The sequence below is a fragment of the Penaeus vannamei genome, chromosome 36 (genome assembly GCF_042767895.1).
Source record: "Penaeus vannamei isolate JL-2024 chromosome 36, ASM4276789v1, whole genome shotgun sequence".
In the NCBI taxonomy this organism is placed as follows: domain Eukaryota; kingdom Metazoa; phylum Arthropoda; class Malacostraca; order Decapoda; family Penaeidae; genus Penaeus; species Penaeus vannamei.
Window position 1 is genome coordinate 4158977 of NC_091584.1, and position 12500 is coordinate 4171476.

The 12500-nt window shown below is 31.0% G+C and overlaps 1 protein-coding gene across 24 annotated transcripts in view; it reads left to right on the forward strand.

Annotated features, from left to right (window-relative positions):
• Window positions 1-12500, forward strand: part of LOC113814275 (titin) — a 213810-nt gene that overhangs the window by 36654 nt on the left and 164656 nt on the right. For all 24 annotated transcript variants that reach the window (XM_070114577.1, XM_070114575.1, XM_070114595.1 and 21 more), the window contains one exon: window positions 11512-11666. In XM_070114577.1, the coding sequence (XP_069970678.1) occupies window positions 11512-11666 (155 nt within the window). The remainder of the gene's footprint in view (window positions 1-11511; window positions 11667-12500) is intronic.

Here is a 12500-nt window from a genome sequence, read left to right on the forward strand (position 1 = left end):
CAGCAGTGTAGCCAAACCCGCGTCTTTGGTCTTGGTTATTTCCGTCGCTCGTGTGTTACCAGATCTGCGACAAAGGCAATGTCAAGTATGGATAAAATGTCGGATTTTTTTTTTTTCTCTCTCTCTCCCTTTCTTTCTCTTTTTGTCTCTGTTTGTTTGTATATCTCTTTCTCTCTCTTTCTCTCCCTTTTGCATTCTCTCTTTCTTTTTACCTCCTGTTTGTTTGTCTGTCTGTCTGTCTCTCTTTCTCTTTCTCTCTTTCTCTCCCCTTTCTCTCTCTCTCTATCTCTATCTCTCTCTCTCTATGTATATATATATATATATATCTATATATACATTTATATCTCTCTCTTTATATCTCTCTATCTATATACTGTATCACACTCTCTCTCTCTCTCTCTCTCTCTCGCTTTCCTCTCTCTCTCTCATTCTCTCGCTCTGATTTATCTTTATGTAAAAAAAAAAAAAAAATGCAAAGGCTGGTGATAATGAAATACAAATCATCATGATCTTTGACGAATAAAAGTATTATCATTGTTATCATTTTTATTCTTATCATCTGTAAAGACAACAGCGGTGTTATCAGTGTTGTTATTTTGATTATCATCTTTCTAATGTCTAATAAATCTTGTTGGTTGTATCATCCATATCTAATTCATTTTTTCATACTTCCTATCATCATGTATTTTTTTATCATTATTGTTGTTATTACTATTATTGTTGTTATGATCATTATCATTATTATTTTTATTGTTACAAGTACCATCATTATCTGTGTCATCATCATTGATATTATTATTGTTATGATGACCATTAATATCATCATCATCATTATTAGTGTTATTATTATTGTTATTATCATTATCATCATAGTTACCATTATTATCCTGAACATTGTTATCATTGTTATCATTATCATTATCATCATGTCATTACTATTATCATCATTATCGTTATCATTAGTACTAATATTGTTACTTCATTATCATTGTTATTATTATTATTATTATTATTATTATTATTATTATTATTATTATTATTATTATTATTATTATTATTATTATTATTATTATTATTATTATTATTATTATTATTATTATTATTATTATCTTTATTATCATTTTTATTATAATTATCATTATTATAATAATTATTATCATTGCTGTTATTATTGTCATTATCCTTTTTGTTGTTGTTATTAATATTACTATTATGATTATCATTATCATCATCATCATTATGGTAATGATGGTGATGATGTTGATGATGATGATGATCATTATTATCATTACTATTATTTTGTTATAATTATCATTATCATCCTTATCATTACTATTGTTATTATTACTATTATTATTATTATTATTATTATTATTATTATTATTATTATTATTATTATTATTATTATTATTATTATTATTATTATTATTATTATTATTATTATTATTATTATTATTATTATTATCATTATTATTATTATTATTATCATTATTATCATTATTATCATTATTTTTACTATTATCATTATTTCTATTATCATTTCTATTATTATTGTTATAATTATTATTATTGTTATTGTTATTACTATCATTGTCACTGTTAATATTTTCAATACTATTGTTTTATTGTTATCATTATTGTTGTTATATTTGATCATTTTCATCATTATTGTTATTATCATTATACTTATTTTTATCATCATTATCGTTATCAGTATCATTATCATTGCTGTTGTTGCTATTATTATTATCACTATTATCACTAATATTATCATTGTAATTATTATTATTATCATTATTGCTATTACTATTATTCTTGCTGTTGATATCATTATCATAATTATAATCATAATTATTGTTGTTGGTTTTCTTGTTCTGTATATCATTATCATCATTATCATTATTATCAATATTACTATTGCTATTATTGTTTTTATTATCATTATTACAATCAATATTATTATCATCATTCTCATTGGTACTACCATTATTATCATCATTATTGTTATCATTATCATTACTATCATAATTATCATCATCATTATCATTACTAATATCCTTATTGGTATTGATGATGCTATTAATATTAGTTTTATTTTCATTATTCTTATTCTCATTCTTATTTCCATTCTAATTCTTATTGTTTGCTCATTGTATTCTCATCATTGTTATTGTTTTTGTTCTCTCTGTTCTTTATTTTAATATTTCCATTATCATCCTTTGTTATAATTTTTAGCTATATTATGATGGTTATTCTTTTCATCGTCATCTTCAATATATTTACAAACATTTTTATTTTTTCATTATTACATTATCATCATTGATATTATATCATATTATTATTATGATTATCATTATTTGTTTTATCGTTACTATTATCATTATTACTATCATTACTATTATTATCATTATTATTATCATTATTATTGTTATCATTATTACTATTATCATTATTATTATTATTGTTATTATCATTATTATTATTATTATTATCATTATTATTATTATCATGATAATGATAACTATCATTATTGTGATGATTATCACTATCATAATCAGTTAGCATTATGACTACTATCATGATTATTATCGTAATTTTCAATTATGACTATTGTGATTGTTATCATTATCATTATCATCATTGCTACTATCATTATCACTGTTGTGTTTCGTACCGTTGTTAAGGCTATCATTGATAAATATCGTTATTTTTGTTTGTTATTCCTACTATTATCATCATTATCTTTATTACTTTTGTTACTATTATTATTATTCATATCATTGTTGCTATTGTTGAAATTATCATTAATGATTTATTATCAATATCATTATCATTACCATTATTGCATTTAGTAACAGTAATACATACATGCATTCATTTTTTATTTCTATTCTTATTTTCATCAATATCATTATAAGTTCTAGTAGATATAGCATTATATTATTAAGTTATCATTAATTATATGACGATAATGATAGTGATTAATGATGTTGATATTATGACTGTTAAGATTATGATCATAATGATAATCTGTCATTATCATTATCATTATCAAATTATCATTATTGATATTAATATTATCATTATTATCATTATCCTTATCATTGATGTTGTTGTTGTTGTTGTTGTTGTTGTTACTCTTGTTGCCATTGCTATTATCACGTTATTATTATCATCATTATTATTATTATCATTATTATTATTATTATTATCATTATCATTATTATTATTATTATTATTATTATTATTATTATTATTATTATTATTATTATTATTATTGTTATTATCATTGTCATTATCTTTACCATTATTATTATTATCATTATTATTATTATTATTATTATTATTATTATTATTATTATTATTATTATTATTATTATTATTACTATTATTATTATTATTATTATTATTATTATTATTATTATTATTATTATTATTATTATCATTATTATTATTGTTGTTGTTGTTGTTGTTGTTATTATCATTATCATTATCTTTATCATTATTATTATTATTGTTATCATTATTTCTATAATTACTATTATTATTATCATCATATCATCATCATTACTATCCCTATCATTATTCGCATTGTTATTATTATTATTATGGTTATTCTTACAATTCATATCATCATTATTGTTACCATTGTTATCAATATTATTATAATCATTATCAGTATCATCATATAATTATTTTTGCTATCATTATTATTATAAGCATTGTTATTGTTAACATTATCGTTATTGCTATTATTATTGTTGTTATGATTATTATTATTCTTTTTATTGTTCTAATTATGATTATGATTAAATTTCTTGTTTTTATTGCTGTTATTATTGATATTATCATTATAATTATTATTTTCTTTTTTAGTTGTAGTAATAGTCGTTGTTGTTGTTGTAATAGACCATCATTATTATTATTACTATTATTGTTTTTACGATTATTATCACTGTCAGTAATGTTATTGTTATTACTATTATTATCATTATTATTATTATTATTATTATTATTATTATTATTATTATTATTATTATTATTATTATTATTATTATTATTATTATTGTTATTATTATTATTATCATTCGTTATCATTGCTATCATTTTTCAATCATAATCATTCATGATTATATCATTGTTATTGTTATCAATAGAATCATGTGTTCACCTTTATCATAATTATGTTCGTCATCATTATTATTTATTAATAATCATCATCATTTCTAGTATTATCATTATAACCATTTTTATTATTATTATAATTATTATCTATTATTATTATCTATTATTATTATTATTATTATTATTATTATTATTATTATTATTATTATTATTATTATTATTATTATCGTTATTATTATCATTATTATTATTATTATTATTACAATTACTACTATTATTTATCATTATTATTATTATCATTATTATTATTATTATTATTATTATCATTATTATCATTGTTGTTGTTGTTGTTGTTGATGTTGTTATCACTATTATTACCATCATTATTATTATCATCATTATTGTTATTATCACTGTTATTGTTATGATTATTATTGTTATCCTTTTTATTATTATCATCAATATCATCATTATTATTATCATTAACATTATTGTTAATATCCTTTATTATTGTCATGATCATGTTAATTATTAGTATTATCATTATTATCATTATTTTCATCATCATTATCATTATCATTATCATTATTATTATCATTATTGTTGTTGTTATAATTACTGATAGTGATGTTAATCATCATCATTATTATTACTGTTATTATCATCATTAGTATTATCATTTCATTATTATTATTATTATTATTATTATTATTATTATTATTATTATTATTATTATTATTATTATCATTATCATAATTATCATAATTATTGTTACTATTAATATTCCAATCATCATCATTATTAGCATTCTCATTATCATTTTCATTATCATGATTACTATTATTATTATTATTAGTGTTATTATCATCACGAGTTATATTATCATTATTCTTAGTAATATCATTATATCCTCATCATTATGATTATCATCACTTTTATCTCTACCATTGTTTTTATCATTATCAATTCTATTATCATTATTATCATCAGTACTATCAATTTGATCCTTATTTCTCTGATTATATATTTTTATTTTCCTTGTCGTTACGATAATAACCCTTATCATTAATTAGATTGCAACTACCATTATTATTATTGTTATCATTGTTACCATCATCATCATCATAATTGACATTATTGATATCATCATTATCATACTCAATATCATCAACTTTATCTTTCTTCATAACTGTTATCATTATTATAATTGCTACCATTATTAGCATTATCACAACTTTTGCTCTTATCATTACATTCATGATTGTTGAAATTCTCTTCATCATCCATGTTTTCATTATTCTAGTCTCAATTATTAGTGAAATACTTTCTAACTGAACAAAGAAAAATAGATTTATAACTTTCTTACTATCTTCATTTTTTTTTATCTAAATCTACATTTCAACAATTGTCGAAAATCGTCATATCAAAGAAAGAAATTGACAGATCTGAAAAGAGGAGAGGACATCATTATCATTACTATTGTTATTATCATCATTATTATTATCATCATTGTTATCATTATTATCATTATTATTAGATCTATCATTTGTCTAAAACACTTCAGAATAATCAATGAACTACGTCTTGTATGTCTTAATTCATTCATTTTTTATTTATTATTTTTATTCTTTAATTTATTCTTATTTTCATTTTTATTCTGTTTTATTTTTATTTTCATTTTTATTCTTTTTTATTTTTATTTTCATTTTTATTCTTTTTTTATTTTTATTTTTATTTTTCTTCTTTAATTAATTTTCATTTTTATTTTTATTTTTATCTTTATTCTTTTTTATTTATTTATTTTTTTTATTCATTCTCAATTCGTTCATTTTTTAGTAGACCAAGAAAAATCAAGAAAGAGAGGATTGATATAAATATGACCTCTTGGAGCAAAGATTTGATTGAAGTTTAGAACAATTAATAAATACCGAATTTTGTATCGGTTCTCGTGACGGCCACTGAGCTGAAATGAGGCGTCGATTTACCGTAGAGTTGAGTACTCTGAATATTATTTCTTTAAATTCCCTTCCCAAAGGTGGTTATGCTCTTGGTAACGTCGGTTAGTTAGTTAGTTTGTTTGTTCGTTTGTTAGTTAACAGGATAACTCAAAAAGTTTGATTTTTAAAATTATTTTTTTAATTATTTATTTTTATTTTTATTTTATTTATTCATTTTTTTTTTTTTTTTACCAGAGGTGTTTAAGCTTCACTTACTTGCCATTAGATTTTACAGATCCAGGATTTTTTTCACTGATTGCATCAACTACCCCTATATATAAGAGTAACTGTCATTATTGTCATTACCTTTATTTACTCCGCTAAGAAGGTTATTTTGGGGGGCGCAACCAGAGTACTTGAGAAAGAGGTGAATTTAACCCCCCTCTCTCTCTCTCTCTCTCCTTCCCTCCCCTTCCTCCCACCTTATCTCCCTCCCTCCTTCCCTCTCCTTCCCTCTCTCCCCTTCCTCCCACCCCATCTCCCTCCCTCCTTCCCTCCCTCTCTCTCCCTCTCCTTCCCTCCCTCCCCTTCCTCCCACCCCATCACCCTCCTCTCTATTCCCTCCCTCTTCTCCCTCTCTCTTCCCTCCCTCCCCTTTCCTCCCACCCCATCTCTCCTCCCCCTCCTTCCCTCCCTTCTCTCCCTCCTTCCTCCCACCCCATCTCCCTCCTTCCTTCCCTCCATCTCTCCCTCCTCCCTTCCCTCCCTACACTTCCTCCCACCCCATCTCCCTGTCCTCTCCTTCCCTCCCTCTGTCCACCCTCTCCTTCCCTCCCCTCCACTTCCTCCCACCCCATCTCCCTCCCTCCTTCCCTCCCTCTCTCCCTCTCCTTCCCTCTCTCCCCTTCCTCCCACCCCCTCTCCCTCTCCCTCCTTCCCTCCCTCTCTCCCTCTCATCTTCCTCTCCCTTCCACTTCCTCCCCACCCATCTCTACCTGCTCCCTCTCCTTCCCTCCCTCTCTCCCTCCCCTTCCTCTCTCTCCTTCCTCCCACCCTTCCTCCCTCCCTCCTTCCCTCCCTCTCTATCCCTCTCCTTCCCACTCCACCTCCTTACCCTCCCTCCCTTCCTCCCCACCCCATCTTCCCCCTCCCTCTCTCCCTCCCCTTCCTCCCACCCCCATCTCCCCTCTCCTCCTTCTCCTCCCTCTCTCTCCCTCCCACTTCCCTCCCTCTCCCCTTCCTCCCACCCCTTCTCCCTCCCTCCTTCCCTCCCTCTCTCCCTCTCCTTCCCCTCCTCCCCCTTCCCTCCCACCCCATCATCCCTCCCTCCTTCTCTCCCTCTCTCTCCCTTTCCTCCCACCCCATCTCCCTCCCTCCCCCTTCCTCCACCCCCCATCTCCCTCCCTCCTTCCCTCCCTCCTCCCTTCCTCCCACCCCATCTCTCTCCCTCCTTCCCTCCCTCTCCTCTCCCTCTCCCTTCCTCCCACCCATCTCCCTCCCTCCTTCCCACCCCCCCCATCTCCCTCCCTCCTTCCCTCCCTCTCTCCCTCCCCTTCCCTCCCTCCCCTTCCTCCCACCCCATCTTCCTCCCTCCTTCTCTCCCTCTCTCCCTCTCCTTCCCTCCCTCCCCTTGCTCCCACCCCCCTCTCCCTCTCTCACTCTCTCTATTCGTACTTAATGTAATTCTTCAAGTGTGAATATCTTTATTGCATCAGTGACCTTATTGCCTTGGCGGAGGTTTGCGCCCTGTGAGTGTTTCTAGTTTGGTGATATTTTTGTGTATTTTAGGAAGGAAATACCTATCTATCTATCTATCTTTATGGATGTATACGCACACACACACATACTATCTCTCTCTCCCTCTCTTTCTCTCTCTCTCTCTTTCTCTTTCTCTCTCTCTCTCTCTCTCTCTCTCTCTCTCTCTCTCTCTCTCTCTCTCTCTCTCATACACACAGGCACACACACACACACACACATACACATGTATACAAAAAATGGTATTTCCACGTTGTTGGGTGAAAAAGTTCTTTGTGTTGGTACAAGTTTTATGAAACTGATTATCGTTAATTATCATCCTTAAAATTTCTACCATTTTTACGTTACATAACTATTATCAATGTCTATAAAATCACGTGTTGCTATTATCAATCAGGAGGTTCTAGAAGCATCTACGCATTATCTAATATGATTTGTGATTCTCTAGATCGTTCTATGTTGTTTGATGAAAGGAATCGTGTTGTGAACATGTTACCCTTCCGTATTCAAAATCACACACACATACGAACATGTATGCACATAAATATATATAGATATACAAAGAGGGATTAAGAGAGAGAGAGAGAGAGAGAGAGAGAGAGAGAGAGAGAGAGAGAGAGAGAGACAGAGACAGAGACAGAGACAGAGACAGAGACAGAGACAGAGACAGAGACAGACAGACAGAGAGAGAGAGAGAGAAAGAGATAGATAGATAGAGAGAGATAGAGAGAGAAAGGCAGAGTATCAGCATATCAAGTATTAATTTACATCGTTACACAAGACGCACGTTATTACATCGTTATTATTATATATATATATATATATATATATATTAATAAGTAGTATATATAAAAAGTTTATATATATATATATATACTATATAAATGTGCCTTATACAGAGAAGTTAGAGGTAGAGATGAAGAGAGAGAGAGAGAGAGAGAGAGAGAGAGAGAGAGAGAGAGAGAGAGAGAGAGAGACAGAGAGAGAGAGAGAGAGAGAAAGAGATTAAGTGAAACACCTACATCAATAAATGGATGATTAAATAAACAGATAGATAAATACAATAAAAAATTACGTCATAAGGTGCGCATCTTCCCCGTGACGTCACACTTTCTGCCTTTCTCCTTTTTAGTGCCAGAAAATTTCTTTTTCTTCCCGATGAACAAAATATTCCTTTCTCTCTTCACACAAAATCATCTTAAGAGTCTTCCATGATATCACAAATTTTGACCTCTCCCTGACGTCATGCATTTATCTCTTCCTTGTGAAATCTTGACCTTTTTTTCTCTCTCTCCTTGTGAAATCATGACCTTTTTTCTCTCCTTGTGAAATCGTGACCTTTTCCCCTCTCTCCTTGTGAAATCATGACCTTTTCCCCTCTCTCCTTGTGAAATCATGACCTTTTTTCCTCTCTCCTTGTGAAATCATGACCTTTTCCCCTCTCTCCTTTAAAATCATGACCTTTTTTCTCTCTCCTTGTGAAATCATGACCTTTTTCCCTCTCTCCTTGTGAAATCATGACCTTTTTTTCTCTCCTTGTGAAATCATGACCTTTTTTCCCCTCTCCTTGTGAAACCATGACCTTTTTTCCTCTCTCCTTGTGAAATCATGACTTTTTTTCCTCTCCTTGTGAAATCATGACCTTTTTTCTCTCTCCTTGTGAAATCATGACCTTTTTTCTCTCTCCTTGTGAAATCATGACCTTTTTTCTCTCTCCTTGTGAAATCATGACCTTTTTTCTCTCCTTGTGAAATCATGACCTTTTTTCCTTATCTCCTTGTGAAATCATGACCTTTTTTCTCTCTCCTTGTGAAATCATGACCTTTTTTCCCCTCTCCTTGTGAAATCATGACCTTTTTCTTTCTCTCCTTGTGAAATCATGACCTTTTTTCCCCTCTCCTTGTGAAATCATGACCTTTTTCTTTCTCTCCTTGTGAAATCATGACCTTTTCCCCTCTCTCCTTGTGAAATCATGACCTTTTTTCCTCTCTCTCCTTGTGAAATCATGACCTTTTCCCCTCTCTCCTTGTGAAGTCATGACCCTTTTTCTCTCTCCTTGTGAAATCATGACCTTTTTCCCTCTCTCCTTGTGAAATCATGACCTTTTTCCCTCTCTCCTTGTGAAATCATGACCTTTTTCCTCTCTCCTTGTGAAATCATGACCTTTTTCCCTCTCTCCTTGTGAAATCATGACCTTTTTCCCTCTCTCCTTGTGAAATCATGACCTTTTTTCTCTCTCCTTGTGAAATCATGACCTTTTTTCTCTCTCCTTGTGAAATCATGACCTTTTTTCTCTCTCCTTGTGAAATCATGACCTTTTTCCCTCTCTCCTTGTGAAATCATGACCTTTTTCCCTCTCTCCTTGTGAAATCATGACCTTTTTCCCTCTCTCTCCTTGTGAAATCATGACCTTTTTTCCCTCTCTCCTTGTGAAATCACGACCTTTTCCCCTCTCTCCTTGTGAAATCACGACCTTTTCCCCTCTCTCCTTGTGAAATCATGACCTTTTTTCCCTCTCTCCTTGTGATTCATGACCTTTTTCCCTCTCTCCTTGTGAAATCACGACCTTTTTCCCTCTCTCCTTGTGAAATCATGACCTTTTCTCCTCTCTCCTTGTGAAATCATGACCTTTTTTCCCTCTCTCCTTGTGAAATCATGACCTTTTTTCCCTCTCTCCTTGTGAAATCATGACCTTTTTTCCTCTCTCCTTGTGAAATCATGACCTTTTTTCCTCTTTTTTTAAAATCATGACCCTTTTTTCACTCTCCTTGTGAAATCATGACCTTTTTTCTCTCTCCTTTAAAATCATGACCACTTTCCCTCTCTCCTTGTGAAACCATGACCTTTAAGAGGTCATGCTATCGAGTCCTTTATAAGAGAACACAATCAGTCATTTTGATTCGAAAGTCATGCAGATGTTTTGGAGTGATTTTCATATCTCTGTCTTATATTTTGCCTGTTTTTTGTACTGGATACTTTCCCATAATATTCCATCACTGAAATACTTCTGATATGCCATGTGCCTCTCCCTCATAAAACATTACAGATTATTAATATTTCTCTCTTATAACGCTAAGCACAAAGAACGTTTCCCTCATTCCGTAAAACACACTTTAACCCTTCCTCATAATGTCATACACATATCGTTCCTCCCTCATGAGGCAGACCACTTATTCCCTTCCTCATAACGTCTCAGACACATCATCCCTCCCTCATAACCCCTCTCACAAACTACCTCTCCCTCACAACACACCACACACAACGTCCCACCCTCACAACGCCATAACCAGAATACGCTTGCTCCTTATAACTCGTAAAATAATTCTCCCTCATAACGACAGACACGACTCCATCACGCATTACGGACAATACCTCTCCCTCACAACCTCTCTCACTAACTACCTCTCTCTCACAAACTACCTCTCCCTCACAACCTCCCTCACAAACTGCCTCTCCCTCATAAACCACCTCTCCCTCACAACCCATCCCAAATAACACATCTCCTTCACAACCCATCGCAGCTGACACATCTCCCTCACAACCCACCCCAGGTGACACATCTCCCTCACAAACTACCTCTCCCTCACAACCTCCCTCACAAACCACCTCTCCCTCACAACCCAACCCAAATAACACACCTCCCTCACACTTTGACCCAGAGCGCCTCTCTCCTCACGCCTCCCTCTCTCAACAGGTGACACCGGGAACCCTGGCATCTCAGCACCTGGCACCGGGTGACACCATCCTCATGATCGAGGGTCACGACGCAAGGACACTGTGCCACTTCGACGCGTGTGACCTCGTCAAAGCTGCCGGAAATAAGGTCGAACTCACCGTCAGAAAGAGCCAGTGAGTTACCTCTTGTTTTGGTCTGAGTGAATTATTATTATTTTTGTTGTTGTTGTTGTTGTTGTTGTTCTTGATTCTTATGTCTTTATTATTTTTGTTGTTGTTGTTGTTGTTGTTATTATTGTCATTGTTCTTGATTCTTATGTCTTTATTATTGTAATTGTTGTTGTTGTTGTTACTGTTATTATTGTTATTGTTCTTGATTCTTATGTTTTTACTATTGTAATTGTTGTTGTTGTTACTGTTATTATTGTTATTGCTCTTGGTTCTTATGTTTTTACTATTGTAATTGTTGTTGTTGATGATGTTACTGTTATTATTTGTTATTGTTCTTGATTCTTATGTCTTTATTATTGTAATTGTTGCTGTTGTTACTGTTATTATTGTTATTCTTCTTGATTCCTATGTCTTTATTATTGTAATTGTTGTTGTTGTTGTTATCATTATCTTTATTGTCATCATTGTTATTATAATTATTGTTTTTGGTATTTATGATTTTGCTATTGTTATTGTTGTTGCTGGTACTATCATATGGTTATATTTTCATTATTGCTGTTGTTATTACTATTATCATTATTAACCTCATTATCGTTATTAACACTATCATTATTATTGTTATTATATCATTAACATTATCTTTATTATCACTATTATCTTTATAATCATTATCTTTATTGTTATTGTTATTGTTATTACTATTATTATTATCATTATTGTTATCTTTATAATCATTATCTTTATTGTTATTGTTACAATTATTATCATTATAGTTATTATCATCATTATTATCATTATTATCATTATTATTACTATTATCATTATTATTATTATCAT